Source organism: Xenia sp. Carnegie-2017, unplaced genomic scaffold, assembly GCF_021976095.1.
Source record: "Xenia sp. Carnegie-2017 unplaced genomic scaffold, XeniaSp_v1 HiC_scaffold_24, whole genome shotgun sequence".
NCBI classification, from domain to species: domain Eukaryota; kingdom Metazoa; phylum Cnidaria; class Anthozoa; order Malacalcyonacea; family Xeniidae; genus Xenia; species Xenia sp. Carnegie-2017.
In genome coordinates, this window is record NW_025813487.1 from 12,949,128 (window position 1) to 12,973,176 (window position 24,049).

The 24,049-nt window shown below is 35.4% G+C and overlaps 2 protein-coding genes across 2 annotated transcripts in view; both read left to right on the forward strand.

Moving 5' to 3' along the window:
* The window catches only part of LOC124451784 (cold shock domain-containing protein E1-like), a 60,592-nt gene that overhangs the window by 1,535 nt on the left and 35,008 nt on the right, over positions 1-24,049 (forward strand). The window lies entirely within an intron of this gene.
* LOC124452172 overlaps positions 1-24,049 on the forward strand; it is a 27,937-nt gene continuing 3,888 nt past the window's right edge. Inside the window, exons 1-15 of the mRNA XM_047002757.1 lie at positions 1-163; positions 794-904; positions 1,899-1,956; positions 2,027-2,083; positions 5,218-5,303; positions 9,900-9,995; positions 10,495-10,542; positions 10,617-10,684; positions 11,893-12,029; positions 12,362-12,881; positions 15,602-15,924; positions 16,001-16,055; positions 17,561-17,825; positions 18,308-18,598; positions 23,675-24,031. Coding sequence (XP_046858713.1) covers positions 17,591-17,825; positions 18,308-18,598; positions 23,675-24,031 — 883 coding nt within the window. The 5' untranslated portion in view covers positions 1-163; positions 794-904; positions 1,899-1,956; ... (8 more) ...; positions 16,001-16,055; positions 17,561-17,590. The remainder of the gene's footprint in view (positions 164-793; positions 905-1,898; positions 1,957-2,026; positions 2,084-5,217; positions 5,304-9,899; positions 9,996-10,494; positions 10,543-10,616; positions 10,685-11,892; positions 12,030-12,361; positions 12,882-15,601; positions 15,925-16,000; positions 16,056-17,560; positions 17,826-18,307; positions 18,599-23,674; positions 24,032-24,049) is intronic.

Sequence of the window (24,049 nt, forward strand, 5' to 3'; positions counted from 1 at the left end):
TGGATTATATTATTCGGTGATTTAGGAAAATTGAGAGGAGAATTTTTATACATATACCATATATATTATTTTGCAAAAAGTTATAATTCAAATTGCTGGCATCCTTTGTAACAAATAGAATTCTCTTTTTGGTGAATCGAATATGGCAACAGACTCATGGAAGGTACTTTCTACTGCATTTTGTTTATGAAAAATTTTATTTTCATTTCATTTTGCTGTTAATGTTTTCTTACTAATTAGAAACATTTTATAACCTTTTCTTACGAATTAGAAACATTCTATAATGTTTTCCTACTAATTAGAAACATTCTATAATGTTTTCCTGCTAATTAGAAATATTCTATAATGTTTTCATCCTAATTAGAAACATTCTATAATGTTTTCATACTAATGAGAAACATTCTATAATGTTTTCCTGCTAATTAGAAACATTCTATAACGTTTTCTTACTGCTTAGCAACATTCTATGATGTTTTCTTACTAATTAGAAACATTCTATAATGTTTTCTTACTACTTAGAAACATTCTATAATGTTTTCCTACTAATTAGAAACATTCCATAATGTTTTCTTACCATTTAGAAACATTCTCTAATGTTTTCCTACTAATTAGAAACATTCTATGATGTTTCTTACTAATTAGAAACATTCTATAATGTTTTCCTTCTAATTAGAAACATTCTATAATGTTTTCTTACTAATTAGAAACATTCTATAATGTTTTCCTTCTAATTAGAAACATTCTATGATGTTTCATACTAATCAGTAACATTCTATGTTTTTTTATTACTTAGAAACATTCTATGTGAACAAATGGGTCTCAGGACTATGGTATCAGTGACCATTACCTTTCAAATGGTGTTCATGTATTACGCAGGGAAACAGGTGTCATTGAAAAACTTTGTGTAAGTTATTTTAACAATTCAAAGTCAGTTTAGTATGAAGTTTTTATGCACTGGTCAATGACGCAAATTAATGCAAAAAAAATGCTTCTCAACTATTTTAAATTTTTTCATGAATCATTATGTGACATTGAGAAATGCAAAAGTTTGCTGCAGATTCTGCTGTTTTTACAAAGGTGTTGCTTTTGTAGAGTAAGTTCCTGCAAGATAAAAATAAGATGTACCATGAAGAAGTAAAAAATTTATCTATGACCAAAAAACTTGTTTCTTAATACACAAAAAATATGCCACTTTGTTCATCTAAAAGTGCATTTGCATGTTATCTAAAAGTTTGCCAAAAATGTTTTTGATTTCAATAGCCTTTGTAGAGGAAGCTGTAACCGTTTTGCACTGTTTGGTGTCTTATTTTTTGTTCTGGTCAATTTGAAAAGCTTTCTATTGAAACTTCCATTCGGACTGTTTGCCTCAGTAATCTATGTTTTAAGATGATTCTAATGATATCAAGTCCCATTATTAGACATAGGCACTTAAATCCAACATGACAGATATTGTATCAATTTTTAACCTAAGATTGTGAAAATACCTTCAACTGAAATTCACATGCCCATTTGTGTAATATTAATTTGCACCCTGTTTGAGGACATTAAACCACATTTGAATTCATTCAACCACTTTTGTATACATTCAACCACATTTGAAAACATTCATCTACTTTTGTGTACATTCATCTACTTTTGTGTACATTCAAACACATTTGAATACATTCATGTACATTTGAATACATTCATCTATTTTTGTGTACATTCAAACACATTTGAATACATTCATCTACATTTAACTGTATTGAACTACATTTGACAGGCAATGAGTGCTTTGACATCAACATGTGTATTAATGACATCTTCCATAATGTTATTGATTTATATTCCCTAAGTTCATCCCCTCTAAAAGCACATTCAGTCTTTCTTCCATAACATTTATGCATGTTATTTTGCAGCAAAGTCATGGCTTTATTGAGTGTGCTGAACAGGATCTTCGAGTGTTCTTTCATTACAGTCAGTACAAAGGACATTCAAGTGATGTTTGTGATGTCGTTTTCAAAGAGTTTCATCATTATTTTTGTAGCAGTTATTTCGCAATGGCGAGTCCGAATGTGGTCGCGTTAGTTATGAAGTGAACGGAGTAAGTACTGTTTGAACTTCTTCCATTTTTTATGCATCTTTACGTGGCTAACTTTAATACTTAAGTCATTTTTTTTTTGGGGGGGGGTTTGAGAGGGAAGAATTAATGTAAAATATAAAAAGTATCAGACTTTTTACTCAACATCTTTTATCGAACATTTATCGATTGGACAATAAATACAGAACACACCAGTGAGCAAAATATTTGCTTTGGGCAAAAATCCCAAAATTGAAACAGGCAAGAAAGTTAGTGACGTGACGATAAGGGAAAGTGTAGATTACTGCCTGCAAATTATTGACATTTCCTTCATCTTTTTTGAAACAGGTTTTCGCCTTTATTTCCTTTTTGGATTTTGATCGTTCCCTCCACACCATAGAAAGCTTGCTATGCATATTTTGTTGTATCAAATTAATTTTTTAGGCTTTTTGACATGCATACCTACATAAACATTGACTACCCTCCCCACCCACACAATTATCGAGGCTATTATAGCGCCACTGTATTCTCGCCCTTGATGAGTTAAAATTATACTGCAATATGGGATTAGGATTAGATCAGATGAGATGAGTTTAAGATCATTGCATGATACAGGTATGCACTGTCAGGGGTGGAGTTTAAGATCATTGCATGATACAGGTATGCACTGTCATGGGGGTAGAGTTTAAGTTCATTGCATAATACAGGTTTTCACGGTCAGGGGTGTTTAAAATCATTGCATTATACAGGTCTGCACAGTCAGGGGGTGGAGTTTAAGATCATTGCATAATACAGGTTTGCACGGTCAGGGGTGGTGCTTAAAATCATTGCATAGTAAATGTCTGCATGATCAGGGGGTGGAGTTTAAGATCATTGCATAATACAGGTCTGCACGGTTAGGGGGTGGATCTTTATGATTCTAACCGTTGCTCCTTTTCTTTCAGGAATTGTTTTTTCTTCCACATTATCAAGCTGGTGTTTTATCAAAGTCTCACATCTACAAAGGTGATACTGTGTCTTTTTACAACCTGGAAAACAAAAGGTAAATTATATTCTTTGCTATAGGGTCGAAAGCTTGTACTGTTTCTCTAGATTGTATCACGTGCTTCATCACGTGCATTACATTACCTGGTTAAGCAATGGATGTGCAGTCTTAAGAATGTTCTTTCTATTTTAGTGAAGTCTTCTTATTTCTACGTTTTGATGTGCTACCTTACACAAGAAAACGCTTTGGTTAAGGCCTATAACATGAACGTTAGTTTATTATTTACACGAACCATGTCCAATTTACGAACCATGTCCAAATTGTTGTTTGTTTGATGCACTGCTACAGTTCATAAACCTCTATAGAAATGGACAATGCTGTGCCGTGGAGTTGTTGCTGCTCGAAGCTTCGCCTCCTGTTTACATTCAAGGAATTGTCTGCTCGCTCAAGGAATCGTTTGGCTTCATCGACAAAGCTGACAAAGTGAACGAGGTTTGTGTTTGGGCCGTTGCAGTTACTCCCTGTAGATCAATATTGATAATTTATTGTTTAATACAAAATGAGTTTTATCAGTTATTTCACTTATGTATACGATTTAATCATTTGTAATTTATTTTACACACGATGACTTCTGATTGGCATTTGACGTAGGATTGGAAATTTTCGGTTTGCAAACGAGTCACTTGACTCAACTGACGTATTTTTGTGATAGCTGACGACAGCAACAAGTTTATTTTGGAAATTCGTAAAATTTGTTTGTAAAACTTGGCCAATTATTTTGTCAGGTAAAGAAGTTGCAGTCTCAGTGGAGCGTCTACCAGAAGGTACAGTGAAATTTGATGATGTGAGCAAAGACACATTTCAAGGCACCATCGAGAAAGTACATTGTCGGACAAAAGACAGGAACCGTTAAATGGTGTGATATTGTACAACACAAGCAATGGTAGTTCACAGCTGCCATATTGGGAGAAAGATGTCTTGGGGGAGTTCACCGTCTTGACTTGGGATGTTGTTGGTTTTAAAATTGCTACAGGTAAATATGGTTTGTTGTAACTGTTGGTATTATTTCAACATGTGCAAGATCAATGAGAGATGATTTTGTTGATCTAGGCAAAGAACAGTTTAAGACTGATCGAGATATCTAGTATATATAGATTAAGTTACGATCGATAAACCAGGCGGGAATCGTACACAAAATATAAATATTAAATTACTAAGTTAGTTTAGTTTAGGTTTCCTTCTGTAGTAACACTGGATCAATAAGAGCTTATCTTTACTGGATCTTTAGGAAGAAGAGTTTAGAACTGGTAGAGATATCTAACATAAATAAACTTGGTTTAGTTCAGGTTTGTTTCTGTGGTAACACTGGATCAACAAGATATGATCTTAACAGGATCATAAGAAAGAAATGTTTAGGACTGATAGAGATATTTAGTAAAAATAAAGTTAATTTAGTTTAGGTTTCCTTTAGTAGTAACACTGGATCAATAAGATATGATCTTTACTGGATCATTAGAAAGAAAAGTTTAGAACTGATAGAGATATTTAGTCTAAAGAAAGTTAGTTTAGTTTAGGTCTCTTTCTGTAGTAACACTGGATCAATAAGAGATGATCTTTACAGTAAGAACTGTTCAGAACTGATAGAGATATCTAGTATAAATAAAGTTAGATCAGTTTAAGTTTCCTTCTGAAATATTAGCCTAATTGGTTGTTAAAATCTAGGCTCTTATATGCGAAGTTTTACTTTACTCCCTACTTCAGCCTCATATCTAATCTTAGTTAAAAATAACTTTGTTACTGTATCAATGGGTGCTCCATCGACAATTCTTTAAAACTTCAACTAGTCTTCCTTTGCTTAGACATTACCATGTTTAGACGTAACATTTTGTTTTAAACTAGTTCGTTGTCCTCCTTATTGTTGATTGAATGTTTTGGTGTCTTGTTTAACGTGCATGTCTGAACATTTGAAGAAAATACCAAACGTGTATGTACCTTACAGAATAACCAAGCTTTCAAACTATAGTTTTCCTTTGAGTGTTTCCAGTTGGATATGGCAACATGTCCATACAATGAAAGAAATTAACAAATTTTCCCCGTGATATCGGGAATATAAAGCACGCTTCCATCTTTTAGCCACTCAGTCAAGCGATACATCTCTCTTCTTTTCGTGCAGATCGGCGTGATTCTTTAAGAAGAGCAACGGAAATTCATCTCATCAAGGAAGTGGAAAGCAGCAATGGATGCAATGTCAGAGAAAGAGTAAGTTTTAATTCTCCTTTACATTTGCTAGTGTTTAGACTGCGTCAGGGAAGCCATTTCTCCAAATTTAGCGGAAATTGTTTACCTTTATCACTGTGATGGCAAATGTTAATTGCTTTGAGTTATGGTTTGACCTTTACCCCCCTTGTCTATGAGTATTTTATCCACCCACCCCTTCAAAAAAATTTACTCCCCCTCAAGTTGTACCTCCCTAAAAAGGTATATTTGCTCTCGAAGCATTCAAATTTTCACAATGTATCGTTGAAAATAAAGGTTTGTCCAAAGTATTTTACTGTCTTCAATCTCTCGTATTTTGTTGGGAAATCTTTTATTTTCGACAACGCTAACATTGTGCTCCATGGGCATTGGCATTGAGCATTTTTATTTTATGAATGTCGATGTATAACTATAGTGCACAGAATCGACTTAAACTCGTTTCCTTCTTAAAGATCTATGTTAAAAATTATTGTTGGTGTAATGTGATTAAATGCATGATTTTTTGTTCCTTGTTAGGGGTTTGTTTCGGCTTTGAAAGACGGCTATGGCTTCATTCAGTGTTGTGATAGGGATACATTAAATGCATGATTTTTGTTCCTTGTTAGGGGTTTGTTTCGGCTTTGAAAGACGGCTATGGCTTCATTCAGTGTTGTGATATGGATACATTAAATGCATAATTTTTTTTCCTTGTTAGGGATTTGTTTCGGCTTTAAAAGACGGCTATGGCTTCATTCAGTGTTGTGATAGGGATACATTAAATGCATGATTTTTGTTTCTTGTTAGGGGTTTGTTTCGGCTTTGAAAGACGGCTATGGCTTCATTCAGTGTTGTGATAGGGATACATTAAATGCATAATTTTTTTCCTTGTTAGGGGTTTGTTTCGGCTTTAAAAGACGGCTATGGCTTCATTCAGTGTTGTGATAGGGATACATTAAATGCATAATTTTTGTTTCTTGTTAGGGGTTTGTTTCGGCTTTGAAAGACGGCTATGGCTTCATTCAGTGTTGTGATAGGGATACATTAAATGCATGATTTTTGTTTCTTGTTAGGGTTTGTTTCGGCTTTGAAAGACGGCTATGGCTTCATTCAGTGTTGTGATAGGGATACATTAAATGCATAATTTTTTTCCTTGTTAGGGGTTTGTTTCGGCTTTGAAAGACGGCTATGGTTTCATTCAGTGTTGTGATAGGGATACATTAAATGCATGATTTTTGTTTCTTGTTAGGAGTTTGTTTCGGCTTTGAAAGACGGCTATGGCTTCATTCAGTGTTGTGATAGGGATACATTAAATGCATGATTTTTGTTTCTTGTTAGGAGTTTGTTTCGGCTTTGAAAGACGGCTATGGTTTCATTCAGTGTTGTGATAGGGATACATTAAATGCATAATTTTTGTTTCTTGTTAGGGATTTGTTTCGGCTTTGAAAGACGGCTATGGTTTCATTCAGTGTTGTGATAGGGATACATTAAATGCATGATTTTTGTTTCTTGTTAGGGATTTGTTTCGGCTTTGAAAGACGGCTATGGCTTCATTCAGTGTTGTGATAGGGATACATTAAATGCATGATTTTTGTTTCTTGTTAGGGTTTGTTTCGGCTTTGAAAGACGGCTATGGCTTCATTCAGTGTTGTGATAGGGATACATTAAATGCAATTTTTTTTCCTTGTTAGGGGTTTGTTTCGGCTTTAAAGACGGCTATGGCTTCATTCAGTGTTGTGATAGGGATACATTAAATGCATAATTTTTGTTTCTTGTTAGGGTTTGTTTCGGCTTTGAAAGACGGCTATGGCTTCATTCAGTGTTGTGATAGGGATGCATTAAATGCATGATTTTTGTTTCTTGTTAGGGGTTTATTTCGGCTTTGAAAGACGGCTATGGCTTCATTCAGTGTTGTGATAGGGATACATTAAATGCATAATTTTTTCCTTGTTAGGGTTTGTTTCGGCTTTGAAAGACGGCTATGGTTTAATTCAGTGTTGTGATAGGGATACATTAAATGCATGATTTTTGTTTCTTGTTAGGAGTTTGTTTCGGCTTTGAAAGACGGCTATGGCTTCATTCAGTGTTGTGATAGGGATACATTAAATGCATGATTTTTGTTTCTTGTTAGGAGTTTGTTTCGGCTTTGAAAGACGGCTATGGTTTCATTCAGTGTTGTGATAGAGATACATTAAATGCATAATTTTTGTTTCTTGTTAGGGATTTGTTTCGGCTTTGAAAGACGGCTATGGTTTAATTCAGTGTTGTGATAGAGATACATTAAATGCATGATTTTTGTTTCTTGTTAGGGATTTGTTTCGGCTTTGAAAGACGGCTATGGCTTCATTCAGTGTTGTGATAGGGATACATTAAATGCATGATTTTTGTTTCTTGTTAGGGGTTTGTTTCGGCTTTGAAAGACGGCTATGGCTTCATTCAGTGTTGTGATAGGGATACATTAAATGCATAATTTTTTCCTTGTTAGGGGTTTGTTTCGGCTTTAAAAGACGGCTATGGCTTCATTCAGTGTTGTGATAGGGATACATTAAATGCATAATTTTTGTTTCTTGTTAGGGGTTTATTTCGGCTTTGAAAGACGGCTATGGCTTCATTCAGTGTTGTGATAGGGATGCATTAAATGCATGATTTTTGTTTCTTGTTAGGGTTTATTTCGGCTTTGAAAGACGGCTATGGCTTCATTCAGTGTTGTGATAGGGATACATTAAATGCATAATTTTTTTCCTTGTTAGGGGTTTGTTTCGGCTTTGAAAGACGGCTATGGTTTAATTCAGTGTTGTGATAGGGATACATTAAATGCATGATTTTTGTTTCTTGTTAGGAGTTTGTTTCGGCTTTGAAAGACGGCTATGGCTTCATTCAGTGTTGTGATAGGGATACATTAAATGCATGATTTTTGTTTCTTGTTAGGAGTTTGTTTCGGCTTTGAAAGACGGCTATGGTTTCATTCAGTGTTGTGATAGGGATACATTAAATGCATAATTTTTGTTTCTTGTTAGGGATTTGTTTCGGCTTTGAAAGACGGCTATGGTTTCAATTCAGTGTTGTGATAGGATACATTAAATGCATGATTTTTGTTTCTTGTTAGGGATTTGTTTCGGCTTTGAAAGACGGCTATGGCTTCATTCAGTGTTGTGATAGGGATACATTAAATGCATGATTTTTGTTTCTTGTTAGGGTTTGTTTCGGCTTTGAAAGACGGCTATGGCTTCATTCAGTGTTGTGATAGGGATACATTAAATGCATAATTTTTGTTCCTTGTTAGGGGTTTGTTTCGGCTTTGAAAGACGGCTATGGCTTCATTCAGTGTTGTGATAGGGATACATTAAATGCATGATTTTTTGTTCCTTGTTAGGGGTTTGTTTCGGCTTTGAAAGACGGCTATGGCTTCATTCAGTGTTGTGATAGGGATACATTAAATGCATAATTTTTTGTTCCTTGTTAGGGTTTGTTTCGGCTTTGAAAGACGGCTATGGCTTCATTCAGTGTTGTGATAGGGATACATTAAATGCATAATTTTTGTTCCTTGTTAGGAGTTTGTTTCGGCTTTAAAAGACGGCTATGGCTTCATTCAGTATTGTGATAGGGATACATTAGATGCATAATTTTTTGTTTCTTGTTAGGGGTTTGTTTCGGCTTTGAAAGACGGCTATGGCTTCATTCAGTGTTGTGATAGAGATAAATTAAATGCATAATTTTTGTTCCTTGTTAGGAGTTTGTTTCGGCTTTGAAAGACGGCTATGGTTTCATTCAGTGTTGTGATAGAGATACATTAAATGCATAATTTTGTTTCTTGTTAGGGATTTGTTTCGGCTTTGAAAGACGGCTATGGTTTAATTCAGTGTTGTGATAGAGATACATTAAATGCATGATTTTTGTTTCTTGTTAGTTTGTTTCGGCTTTGAAAGACGGCTATGGCTTCATTCAGTGTTGTGATAGGGATACATTAAATGCATGATTTTTGTTTCTTGTTAGGGTTTTGTTTCGGCTTTGAAAGACGGCTATGGCTTCATTCAGTGTTGTGATAGTGATACATTAAATGCATAATTTTTTTGTTCCTTGTTAGGGGTTTGTTTCGGCTTTGAAAGACGGCTATGGCTTCATTCAGTGTTGTGATAGGGATACATTAAATGCATAATTTTTGTTCCTTGTTAGGGGTTTGTTTCGGCTTTGAAAGACGGCTATGGCTTCATTCAGTGTTGTGATAGGGATACATTAAATGCATAAATTTTTGTTCCTTGTTAGGGGTTTGTTTCGGCTTTGAAAGACGGCTATGGCTTCATTCAGTGTTGTGATAGGGATACATTAAATGCATAATTTTTTGTTCCTTGTTAGGAGTTTGTTTCGGCTTTAAAAGACGGCTATGGCTTCATTCAGTATTGTGATAGGGATACATTAGATGCATAATTTTTTGTTTCTTGTTAGGGGTTTGTTTCGGCTTTGAAAGACGGCTATGGCTTCATTCAGTGTTGTGATAGAGATAAATTAAATGCATAATTTTTTGTTCCTTGTTAGGAGTTTGTTTCGGCTTTGAAAGACGGCTATGGCTTCATTCAGTGTTGTGATAGGGATACATTAAATGCATAATTTTTTGTTCCTTGTTAGGGATTTGTTTCGGCTTTGAAAGACGGCTATAGCTTTATTCAATGTTGCGATAGGGATACAAGATTATTCTTTCATTTCAGCGAGTTGATTGATGCGGTGAGTTTTGTTATTATGGCAATCGTAAGCAAAAAACCTTTCAAATTAACCTCTTCTAACCACGTTAGAACATCGTTTTCTACGTAAAGCTCGATATGTGCCAGTGAAAGTTTGTCAAGATAAATCGATGGAGAAAGTAGCTTTGCTGTTAGTTTAAAGTATCGTTAAACGTTTGTAGATGAAGATCGTCCAGGTTTAGTGAAGTTCTGAGAAGGACTGTTGGTGCTGTTGTTGACTGTCAGCCGTATAACCAGAGTATTGACAACCTTCGCTGTAGGCTTCACTCTTAAGATGACTACCGCTTAGGTCGTCGAAACGTCAGTCAACATCAACAACAACAATCCTTCTCATGATTTCCATAACGTGGACGATCTACATCTACACACATGCAAAGGTACTCCCGGGTTCAAATCATTTAATTTAAAGCCTTATCAGTTAGTGCATGATCGTCTCAAAATTATTGCTTGTCGTGATGCAGTTGCTATTTTATTTTCCATAGCAACAAGAAATCAACTTTTCCGGTGAAGTGGAGTTCAGTGTAGTCGAGGTTCGTAAAAAAAGATGCATTTTGAGATTTTTTGTCGACTGACTGATTTCTACAACTTAAAAACTCGTTTACAGGATCACGTGTCCGGAAGGCTGAATGCGATTCGTGTGAGAATCTTACCACGGGGAAACATAACTCTCAGGTATAGTCACCATAGTGTATCAACCAATCATATAGTCACCATAGTGTATCAACCAATCATATAGTCACCATAGTGTATCAACCAATCATATAGTCACCATAGTGTATCAACCAATCATATAGTCACCATAGTGTATCAACCAATCATATAGTCACCATAGTGTATCAACCAATCATATAGTCACCATAGTGTATCAACCAATCATATAGTCACCATAGTGTATCAACCAATCATATAGTCACCATAGTGTATCAACCAATCATATAGTCACCATAGTGTATCAACCAATCATATAGTCACCATAGTGTATCAATGAATCATATAGTCACCATAGTGTATCAACCAATCATATAGTCACCATAGTGTATCAACCAATCATATAGTCACCATAGTGTATCAACCAATCATATAGTCACCATAGTGTATCAACCAATCATATAGTCACCATAGTGTATCAATCGTATAACCAGAGGATTTACAATCTTCGCTGTAGAGTGAATGATTCTGAACAGTATTTGAAAACAATTTGGAACATAACATCAAATTTTTAGAATAAGGATGAAGTCAATATTTGAAATAGGATAACGGCTGTAATACTTTTTATCTAAATACATTAAATAAGAAATAAAGTTAAATTACAAACAAACAGTGGCGTAGCATGATCAGTAATTCATTTTTCTTGGGGAGGAATTTTCATACATTCATAATTTTGGAGTCAGTGGAATATGTATGAATATGTACACACTGTCATCTCATTAATTTACCTGACGTAAGAAACAAGAAGTTTTAGTGGATGGAGTTTACTTTCTTACCAACTATGTTAGTGGTAGTAAAATGTTGCTGTTCTTGTCCTTTCCTATTTTCGCTTATTATCCCCATTATAATATTCATTATAAAATCATCCAAAATTATCGAATTAATTGAATTTTCTGATGATTTGATTGCAAGAGTGCTAGGAGCATTGTGTTTTGCTGTAGACTAGAGATCAACAAAAAAGAAGAAATGGGTTGGAAGCAACGACACAAGATTTTACAAAACAAGAAAAATTCATGTGATCGAAAAACATATCCTCTCTTATAGTTTTTTGTCAGCCCCTCTCCTTGTTTTTCAACACTGGCAGGAACACCCACCGAAAGATTGATCTAGGTAGTCGGTACCAAACTTTTTTCCACCTTTCTTAACGTCTATTTTCTTTCTTCCCCTTTTAGGAAAAAATCTCAAACCTCAGAGATTGGATGTTGTGTATTCATTAAAGTGTTATAGCTGTACGTATTGTATGTGGGTCAAATCACACGTCATTTAAACATCGGATTTTCGTAGCATATGAGAATATATCCATTTGAAGGTAACCAAACGTAACGCCTTGCGTTATCGAGCATTTTTGCTAACATAAACATGTCTGGAGATACCCACAACATGGATGACTTTGAAAGAATTTCCTCTTTTCGCGATTAATACAAACTCTCCCTTATTGAGAACCTCAAGTCAATAGCTACAAGTCTTCACTTATCGACAGTATAGTAAAAATACAGTAGAGCAAGTCCATTGAATTTTTTGTGCTACGTATATCTCATTGCGCGTATGATTACTACATTGGAAGCTAGTAAATTGACTTTTTTTGAGTAATAGGAGTGCTGAGCTGGCTAACGGCAGTCTGTTACCTAATTATATGTACAGCAGCAAGTTTCTCAGCAAAGTGGACCTTTGGTATGTTTCCTTTACTATGACTTAACACCTGTCCAAGGCAGTTCTATTCAACTCTTTTAATTTCACTATATTTTGCTTCCTAACTTCGTAATTTATATAATCTATTTGACACCGTCTCATTTTGTATTCTAACACCTTATGTAAATATGATTATTTCTCATAACATCCTATTAAGCATGCAATGCTACCCAACCTTCCGATTTGTTAAATACGGCCCTATAATGCAGCGGATGTTGAGTTTTATTTTATGTTTTTCTACGTGTTTCTGTGCACCTGTTCACTTCAGAATTGTTTTATTATTGATGAGGAATATTTACTCTAAACGTCCCTAATGAATATTTTGATGAGAAAATACGTCAGTAAACGTCCCTGTGATAACAAGAGGCCACCATGTTATTACATAGTTAAATGCTGTTAATGACTTAATGTTGACAATGACCATATACAGTCTCTCAGATCTATAACAATTCAAACCAGCGGTTCATAACAGGTAATTTTACAAACAAATCTAAACAAATTTCGAAAAACAAACAGCAAAAAATTTGAAAACAAAAAGAAAACAGGACAGAATGCCAACTTTACAAAACAGCGAGGACAAAAAAGTAAAGAAAGGCTTCGTTTCAGTTTAAATAATACTTTATAATAAACCTTTTATTAACTTGTTTATTCGATCTTCGAGCCTGCGAGGTCTGCACATAAAGAATTAAATGATTCGAATTTCTCTTTAAAGAATTCGCGATTGCTTAGTAAGGGACTTATTATACAACTAACTTTAATACGCTTTTTCGAAATTTATGTGCGTCTACATGCTTTTCCTTCCATCTGTTCACATCAAAACGTAGGCTTAACAACAACACTTTACAGCTAATTAGCATAGCTAAGTTACGAAGAAAATTGTGAAAATTGCCTGAATTGAAATGATCCTTGCTTGTTGTAGTAGATTTTGGTAATATCCAACAGAGTGGCTGTCCAATGCATCAACTAGAAGTTTGTTTTTTACCAAATTAAAATTAATATTGAAATGTTAAATTGTTGTTCTTAATTCTTTACCGCTTAACCCAATCACTTAAACAATTTTTCATTCATAAGTCATTATTCTTGGATGCATTATTTTTTTGTCATTTCTCATTGTATTTGTGCTGCTGCCATCTTGTGAACAAAGAGTTGTAAGAAATAAAAAAAGCTGGTTTCATGTTGTAAATTTTACTGTATAGTTCGGTTCGACATAACTTGGTGTGTATTTGCGGTTACAATTTTTTACCAATGAATGTTAGCAAAAATTAAATTTAGTGTTAACAAAGTTAATATTTAAGAACTTAAAATACGCAATGGGAACAATATCATTTTTTGTCATTTAGCACTTGAAGTCATTAATCTGTTTTGCCGTGTTCACCCAGTTTAGATGCATTAATTTTGCTTCGGCGCTTTTTCTAAACAGAGGTAAAATATCAAAAACTTATCTTCTATAACATTGCTTCGTCAACCAATGTATGTATCTTAATTTTTCTCAGTTTCCAAATTTTCTAACACATTTAAAGTATTATTGTCGATTCGTAAAGGGTAGGATTTGAGGCAAAACAAAATTCAATAAAATGTTAAATAATTGTGGCAGTCGGCATAAGTACATGTTTATATATTCTCAATACACGCTACTCCACACTAGAGGAAACAGCTTTGGCTAGCACTTACAAGTAAAACTTTGCGAAAACCACAATTCTATTGTTTACCATACTTGTACGAATATTCACTTTCTCTGTTAATTTAAGACGTATTTCTGCAGTTGCCATTTTGTGTGCGTTTTTCAAACAAAGACGTAAAGACAATAAAAGAACAAAAGGTAAGATGTAATAAATTTCGTTGGCTACAGTTGATGGTAAAACGAATGTTTGTTTATCCTCGTTGCTTTGTTAGCATTTAATATACAGCAAATTTTTTCTTTGACAGAGTTTAGCAGCTTACATGTTGCCGGCCTTCATTCGAAGTATTGTGGTTTTCAAAGGCTAAAGACATCAAATATTAAACGTTTTCATAGATCAGAATTGAGTCAATTTTTTTCATAATTCCGTGGAAATTGTTTGCAATCCAGGAATAGGCGTATTGTTTTATTGTTGAGGGTATTTAGTCTAAACGTCCCTATTGATAGTACTGACGAGGAATATTTAGTCTAAACGTCCCTAATGAATACTTTGATGACGAAATTTGTCAGTAAACGTCCCTGTGATAACAAGAGGCCACCATGTTATTACATAGTTAAATGTTTTAATGACTTAATGTTGACAATGACCATATACAGTCTCAGATCTATAACAATTCAAACGAGTGGTTCATAACAGGTAATTTTACAAACAAATCTAAACAAATTTCGAAAAACAAACAGCAAAAAATTTGAAAAAAAAAAGAAAACAGCAGAGAATGCCAACTTTTACAAAACAGCGAGGACAAAAAAGTAAAGAAAGGCTTCGTTTCAGTTTAAATAATACTTTATAATAAACTTTTATTAACTTGTTTATTCGCTCTTCGAGCCTGCGAGGTCTGCACATAAAGAATTAAATGATCCGATATTTCTCTTTAAAGAGTTCCCAATTAGTAAAGGCCTTATAATACAACTAATTTTAATTTGGTATTTCAAAATTTATGTGTTTCTACATGCTTTTCCTTCCACCTGTTCACATCAAAACGTAGGCTTAACAACAACACTTTACAGCTAATTAACATAGCTAAGTTACGAAGAAAATTGTGAAAATTGCCTAAATTGAAATGATCCTTGCTTGTTGTAGTAGACTTTGATAATATCCAACAGAGTGGCTGTCCAATGCATCAACTAGAAGTTTGTTTTTTACCAAATTAAAATTAATATTGAAATGTTAAATTGTTGTTCTTAATTCTTTACCGCTGAACCCAATCACTTAAACCATTTTCATTCATAAGTCATTATTCTTGAAGCGATGTTTTTCTTGTCATTTCTCACTGTATTTTCGCTGCTGTCGTATTGTGTCTATTGTTTAAACAAACACCTGTAGGCAATAAAGTTACAGCTGGTATTACGATGTAAATTTTACTGTATAGTTCGGTCCGACACAATTTGTTGTATTTAGGGCCTAAAATTTTGCTAATGACTGTCAGCAAAATTGAATTTACTGTTGGTAAAGTTGATAGTCAAAAACTTAAAATACGTTTTATATTGTAACAATATAATTTTTCGTCATTGAGCACTTGAAGTCATTAACCTGTTTTGCCGTGTTTGCCCACATTAGATGCATTATTTGTGCTTCGTTGCTTCGTAGCTATAAACAGAGGTAATTCTCTAAAATGTCGAAAACTCAATGTTCTATAACATTGCTTTGTCAACCAACAACAACATCCAAATTTCCAAACATTTATAGTATTATTGTTGATTTGTCAAGGATAGGATTTGACCCAAAACAAATTCAATAAAATGTTGAATAACTGGGGCAGATGGCATGAGTGTTTGTATATACTCAATATAGCACTGTACATTTGAGGAAGCCGACAGCCTTGGCCAGCAGTTGCAAGTAAAACGTTGCGAAAGCCACAACTCTGTTGCTCGTCTGACTTGTATGTATCTTAATTTTTCTCTGTTTGTTTAAGGTGTATATCTGCAGTCGCCTTATTGTGTCCGTTTTTCAATTAATAAAAAAGAAAGGTAAGATGTGATTTAGTTGATAGTAAAACGGAAGTTTCCTTATCTTATTTATTATATTTAATACTGCAAATTTTTTCTTCGACTGAGTTTGGCAAATAAGTGTTAATACAAACACCACACAACTTACGCCCCCCAAATGATTTGATTCTTATAGTAAATGGAGAGATTTTTTCATTTACCATAATACCTCCACGCTAGATGTAGGATTTGGGACAGGTTATCACATTAATGTTTTGATTCATATATTTATATACTATCATATTTTTGCTCAAATCTCTCAACTACCTCAAAAGCAAATCCTATTCCACTGTTTTGTAAAAATTTTGTTCTTTAGCGGAACCTGCGAAAATTAAAAATCCCTTAAGATTTTCAATTCTTATGGAGTATTCATTGTCATCAAGTACTCCACAAATAACTGCAAGCAAAGGAATAAGCTTGAAAAAATGTAAAAAGTTGCACAACATTTCTACGATTTTCTATGATATTTCTGTAAATTTTTATAAAAGAATTTGAGCAATCTCAAGATAACGCTGAAACCCAAAACTACTTAGCTGCCCTTAATATCGACGTTCGTTTATTTCGTAAGCTCTTCCCTCCTCAATAGAAAAAAAGCTCCACGGTGCATGTAATGTAAATATCTAACACATTTTCAACATTATTTTTTGGTCATTATCTTTTGATATTTTTAATGTATTTAGTTAATTTTTCAACTGTAACTTTTTGAATTTGTCAACTGAGCAATTTAGCTGTTTTATACCTGCTAATGTGTTGAATTCGATAAATTAAAAATTCGAATGAAAATCCAATACGGGTATAGCATTAGAGACAATACGGGTATAACTATACAGCTATAGAGGCTGCGTTACAAGAAATTATCAAGTACTTTATGATTTCATAGGTTTTTTACATGTATCATGACATAACAGGAAATTGAAATGAAATAGCTAATGGGAAGCTCTGCATGCACAATTGTTATTTTCATATTCAGATAAAGAATTTTAACATCGTCTTGGGTTTTTAATCTATTGTATCTAAAATAAATGATTTGCTTTGATTTTAATTTGATCTCGCTTTCTTCACTTCTTTAGCGCTATCCACTGAAAAGCATTTTTTCATCGTTCAATAAATCTCTTGAAACAAAAGAAGTTGAAATTTAGACTGAACCGATTAAGAAGAATAAAGCATAAATTTAACGTTTACCAAGTTTCATTATTTTAAGAAAATTATACCACGTACCTATATAATAGCTACAGTGGCTACCAATAAGAGAGCCATCATGCAGCCATATGAGACTAACTCGATCTATTTCTAAAAAGTTTTTCTTGCTACACAATTTTGCTGAAATGAATTTTTTTGATAATGCTCATATATTGCTCAAAAATACGTTTTGATCGTGATCTGCTTGCATCACAGATGTAATTGTGACGTAGTCATTGTCGATCTAAATATAAATTTAAAGTCTTCTGTGATAACGTACATACATCCAACAATCAATTATAATTTAGAGCTTTACTATATATCGTTGGATCTATGCAATGATGAGTTTAATGATGTGGTGGTTATTGTGGCTGTTATTTGGTCAAGGATTCACAATGAAAATGGGTTGGAATGAAGAACTTGAGTTTTGTGAGGAAGAATGGAAGAAATTTGTGGCGGACAAAATTGATATTGATTCGAAATGCAACAATACTCGTACACGTTGTTGTGTTGAGGAGAAGAAATATCTTTTGGAGCGATTTAAAATGTTTAGTGAAATATGTCCACTTGAAGGTAAAGTAAACAACAGTTCAGTTTACAGTAAGTACAGAACATCAACTGGTCATGTACTTGGCAAACAATCACAACACTTATATTACTGAGGTACTGTTTAATTTAAATATGTAATTGAAACCGTGTTCTTAGAAAGTGCAATAAAGTAAGGTACCTAAAGTAAATGGTTTGAACCCGTAAGGTACATGTTGAAGTACTCAACTGATTTGGATACACTAGCTTCACAGCATTGACGCAGAATAATATGTCGTTCATTGTTCCTCTGTCTAGTTACAAAAGCAAAGTAATATGACAGTATAGTCAAAAAAAATATATATATGCAGTTATATGATATAATCTGTATAGTTATTGTCAATTTGGGTTTAAGGAGGACTTTCGCTTCAATGTGAATAGTATGTAAAATTTTGTGGCCAAATGAGTGTCACTTTCTACTTGTTTTTTTTTCTGGACAACCAGTTAAAGATAACTTAATTTTTTGTTAGGGACATGTGGATGCAGCCCGATTATTTTAAACTATACTGTTTTGCCACCTATCTATTATGGTCATTATCCTCTTTTACTAAAAGGATTATCCGGAAAATTGAAAGAACCAAAAAACTTCACGTGTTCACATAAGTACATAAATGAAAGAGTAGAACGGTATAATAAATATTATTATACAAGTTATACTAGCTTTGGAATCCGACTATACGAATTCCCTTTCGAGTATGTTTTATACGGTGGAAAAATTCACACCTGTTATGTTGTCATCAACGTGAACCTAAAACGACAAGGTACGTGCAAGAGCAGTTCATTTTAGTTTCTCCTGTGTCAGTTTAATTTATAGTACACCATTGTGATTATAATGCTTCATATTCAACTTCGCTCAAATCCATTCGATACTTTGACCTATATTCAATTCATCATGTACGTATACTCTTAAGTCAATTTCTTTGCAGTTGCAAAGCTAATAGAATACACCCCGGAACAGCCAAGCATGTTTAATTCGTCATACATATATTATAATGTAAACCTGTAAAAGAGTAAAAGCTCAATTCAAGATCGTGTCTTGGTTATTTTCAGGTTTATTGATTTTATTCATTAACGATCACGTTGGAAGATTTTGGTTGTTTGCTAATGGGTGTGAGGGTTAGGGTTAAGATGTTCATATATTGATCTGTGCTAGTTAAGCTTTATTATTATAATACAACGGTAATGCAATCTCCATTGTGATTGTCTAAAAGCCTTCAAATAATTGTCAATACACTATCACCTAGAAAAACATTGAAAATTACCTGTAGGTGACGAATTTTCTTTATGAGACAACTGTATATACAAGAAATATTTTGGTAGAATCTTCATCGAGACTTTCAAGTGTTATACTCTGCTCAAATTATCGGGAATATAGACGAAAAAACACCGAAAGTGTTAAACTGTTTGTCCAGAGAGTTTTCATCGCGTATTTACAGGAAATAGACGAAAGCGAACCGCAAAAATTTTACAATCAGACTGCAGTCAGCGCTATCCCCCTCAGATTTGCTTCGGTAGATATCCAATTGACATCGGTCTGAATATTATTTTATATCATGCTCAACTTAATCCAAAAATTGTTAAATATTTTTAACGGGAGAATGTTCTTATATCACTTCACACAAACACACAAACAACATTTATATACCGGCCAGTATTAATCCCCGCCAGGGGGGTTGACCGGTCCATAAATTTTTCCACGCCACCATCTCTATCTCTCGCCATATCTCTCGTTATACCCATCGCCTTCATATCACTGTTCACAACATCCATCCATCTCTTTCTCGGTCTACCTCGTTTGCGGACTCCATCAACATTCATATGCAACGTTCTACGAATTTCAGCACTTTCTTCCCTCCTTTCCACATGCCCAAACCACCTCAAACGCTGGCGTCTTACCCAATTCTCGATACACTCAACACCAACTCTTTCTCTAATCTCTTCAGATCCTATCCATCAACGTTACACACATCATCCTAAGCATTCTCCTTTCCGTCGACGCCAATCTTCTCAGGTCCTCTGCTTTCGGCGCCCAACACTCTGCTCCATATCCCAAAACACTTCTAACACATGCCTTACAATTCTCCCTTCTGCTTCAACGAAGTCGACTTTCCGCACAACATTCCGACAACTCTCTAAAACTCCACCACGCTGCTTGAACTCTGTTCCTCACCGCTTGCTCGCACCCTCCACCATCATTTAACACATCGCCCAGATATTTAAACTCCGATACACCTTCCAAACTCACGTCACCCAGTTCAAACCGTTCAATCGCGACTCGCCCACCACTTCGACACGTCCCGCACTCAAAATCAGTTACTCTTGTCAATGCACCACGGACACCTGAACATCTTCCATGAACCCATTTACCGCATTTCCCACACATTATCGAATTCACTCCAACTCTTTTCCCACACACACCACATTGCCATTTATCACTGTCCTTCACCTCCACCTGCCTCGAGCATCTCATGCCCTTCGTCTTTGCCTCATTCACTTTCAGTCCCTTGACTTCTATTGCCGTTTTCCATTCTCGGTACCATTCCAGAACTTTCTGCTTCGACTCCGCCACCAAGACAATGTCATCTGCATACAACAAACACCAGCATCCTTCTTTTCTTCTCACTTCCTCTGTCAGTACATCCATCACACAAGCAAACAGTAACGGCGACAAGACTGAACCTTGATGAACACCAACTTTTACCTCAAAAACACCAGATCTAGCACCTTCCTCCGTAACCACCGCCTCTACACCTTCATAAGTCTCCATAACTGCCCGAACCATATTCTCTGTCACACCTTTCTTACGCAGCGTACTCGATCACCTTTCTCGAACTCTATCAAACGCCTTCTCCAAATCTACAAACACCATATACAATTCTCTGTCCTTCTCCAAAATTTCTCCCCAGCTAACACAAACCGCATTCCCTCTCCCCGGTATGAATCCATACTGCTCTTCCCCATCCGAACAATTTTCAACCTTCTTTCAAACACTCTCTACTATTTTCAACGCATGCTCCATCAGCTTAATAGTCCTGTAATTCCATACCGTTGCTGCTCCTTTTCCTTTGTACAGCGGAACCACTGACTCTTTCTCCATGTACTCGGCATCTTGAGCCCCTCAAAACCTCGTTCGCTACATTACACAACTCCGCATAGTTCATTGTCCAACATTTCCTTCCCACTTCACTCGGTCCCGTCGCCTTTCCTTTCTTCATCTTGCGAAGAGCCGCCGCCACCTCATCAACAGTCACTATTTCCCACGGCCCAAAAACTTCATCCGCTTCAACTTCTCCATTCCACTCATTCTCTACATTCATCAAACGGTCACAGTACGCCCTCCACACTTCTAACCTGTCTTCCAATAACACCTTCAACTCCCCATCATGGTTCTGCACGCCCTCCTTCCTCCCTTCATTTCTTTTTCTTCCATTCTCCTGCATTTCTTTCTGATGTCTTTCTTTCGCTTTAGCCACCTCCTTTCGCTTTTCTTGAATCGGATGTAATCGATCCTATCTGTTTCAGTCCGCGACTTTCTCCACCTTCTGCCAACTTCTTCCAATCTTCCTCGTTGATCCACCACCATGCCTGTTCTTCTACTACACCGCCTTTACTTCTACACATACCTTCTCCGCTGCCTTTAAAACACCCTTCTCCACACGTCCATCGCTCCTCCACCGTCTCACCTCAACATTCAATGTCACAATTTCGTCACGGAAACACTGCTTCCCTTCATTCGATCGTAACTTCCATAGCTTAAGCCTGCCTTTACCCTCAACCTTTCTCCTTTTCACCTTCCTGATTCTCCAGTCCATGACCAGCAGCTTGTGCTGGGTCACACATTCTTCTACTGCAATCACTTTTGCATCCTTCACGTTTTTCCTTTCTTCTTCATTCACCAGTATATAATCCACCACCGTCCTACTGTCACCAGATTCATACGTCACAAGCTTGCTTTCTTCCTTTATAAACCACGTATTCACTACCACCATCCCACAACTCGCTGCTAACTCCAATATCGTCTCGCCTTCAGCATTCATATCACCAACTCCAAAACCTCCATGCGCACAGTATCCTTTTCTTACGCTTCCCACATGACCGTTCCAATCACCAAGCATCACACATCGCCCTCTAATGTCTGCTCTCACTGCATACACGCTGTCGTAGAACTTTTCTTCTCCTCCGCTTCGTCCAACCTGCGGAGCATACACCACAACGAAACTCACAACTTCGGCCTCAATAACTACATCAACTCTCAGGACTCTGTCCGAAACTCTCTTCACTGCTACAACTGACTTCGCCCAATCCTCTCTTATCGCAAAGCCAACACCATTCGTGCCACTTCCGTTTCCCTTCCAAAACCACTTAAATCTCGCTCCATTATCTTCACCCTTTATGACTCTCGTACCTTCTCCTTTAAAACTTACCTCCTGAAACCCACACATCAACTTTCCTTCTCTTCAACATGTCCGCCACTTCTGCACTCCTTCCTTCATTGTCCCAACGTTCACTGTGCCTACCGAAGGGTGACACTTCCACAACCATTCGATCCGGAGATTCTTCGCACCCCCTGCCCACTGAAGGGCTGCCGGGGACTGGGGGCCATATCTCCTTTTCCAAAGTCCATGAATTTTGTTGGAGCAAAAGTTTTACGGTAGGATGCCCTTCCTTACACCAACCCCTTTTAGTCGTCTTTTACGACACGCAGAGGATACGTTGGCGCAATTCTAAGCCGGCAACCACACGGCACTTCTTATATCACTTCAGTAGAAACAAATTTCGTTGTATATTAACCCTCTGTATAATATCCCTGTACATATTTGTATGGATATCTCCTCTGCATGTATAAACCTGTATAAACCAGTAAAAAAAGGCTCACGATTTTTTATAAGCCTTGGGCATGATATTTATTTAAAGTGTTTGCAATTTTAAAATGTGCAACACAGGTATTTTTATAATCAAGAGCACTATTTCACAGCACAACTTAAATGAACTCCACCAAAAAGAGTGTACAGCTTACAGAGTTCACAATTCAGTTTTACATTGAATTATATATTCCTTGTCTTCAAGTTTGAATAATACTAACCTAAATCATCAACTTTTTCTGGGCACAAATTTGTATAAGTGTTTAGATAAACTTCCTTTTCATCAAAAACGAAAGTCATGGGAGTTTATACATATGAAAAATCAGATTCAGCAAACAATCTTAAAATATTTCAAATATTTCAATTGCGTAAACAAACCATAACTCTCCCTTTTCCATCGTAACAGACCGTGCGCCGTGAAATTTTTATTAATTGATTTTTTACACTTTTCAACTTGTTTGTAAAATTTTTCAGTCTCCATGCCATTGAACTAAAATACATGGAACACTACATCAAGCATATAATTGAACCATATTTTACGCTACACACGCGAGATTTTACCCAAGACACGCGCGTTTAGTGTTTCGAGTTCCTCTCGCGGAGTAAAAATTGATTGACTACACACTCGTGTCTGGTGTAAAGTCTTGCGTGTCTGGGGTAAAATCAGGGCTTTAAAAAATTATTAGGGTTTTGTATTACAGGTATTGTTCCATGTATTTTAGATCAATGCTCCATGCTGAATGCCTTAAATTGTTTCATACGCCATTATTTTTAAAATGACCTCAACAGCAATTGGTTTATTTAATTCTTTAGAAAGGTTGAATTTCAAGATGACATTTTTACGAGTGTTTTTTCCTATATTGATAGAATTCAGTATGCTAAATTATTTTTCATAAAGTCATTATTTTTATATTTATATTTTGTAGAGTGTGGTATTTTCAATCAATTTTATCATGTATCATTGTCCTTTTTCAGATATGAATGGATTTTTCATCAAACATGTTCAGTCAGGAAAATGTGTTCGGGATGAAATACTCTTTCCCTTCCCGTATACATGGAAATGTTTTGAGGAGTCAATTTATTTTAAATTTTTACAATCTGGCTCCATCAATATATCGAATACAACAAGGTGTCTTGTGAGATACGGAATTTATGTGTACTTATCTGATGGAAATTTTAATGGAGAATGCGGAGCCATCAATGCCATAACCCAGACATTTTGGGGTGGTCTATTCTTTTCACGCTATAATAAATGTATAGTACCTACAGGAAATTATACGAACTTGGAACTGGCTAATTGTAAAAATGAAGAAAATCAGCGATTCAATTTTGGCAAGTGAGAATATTCAT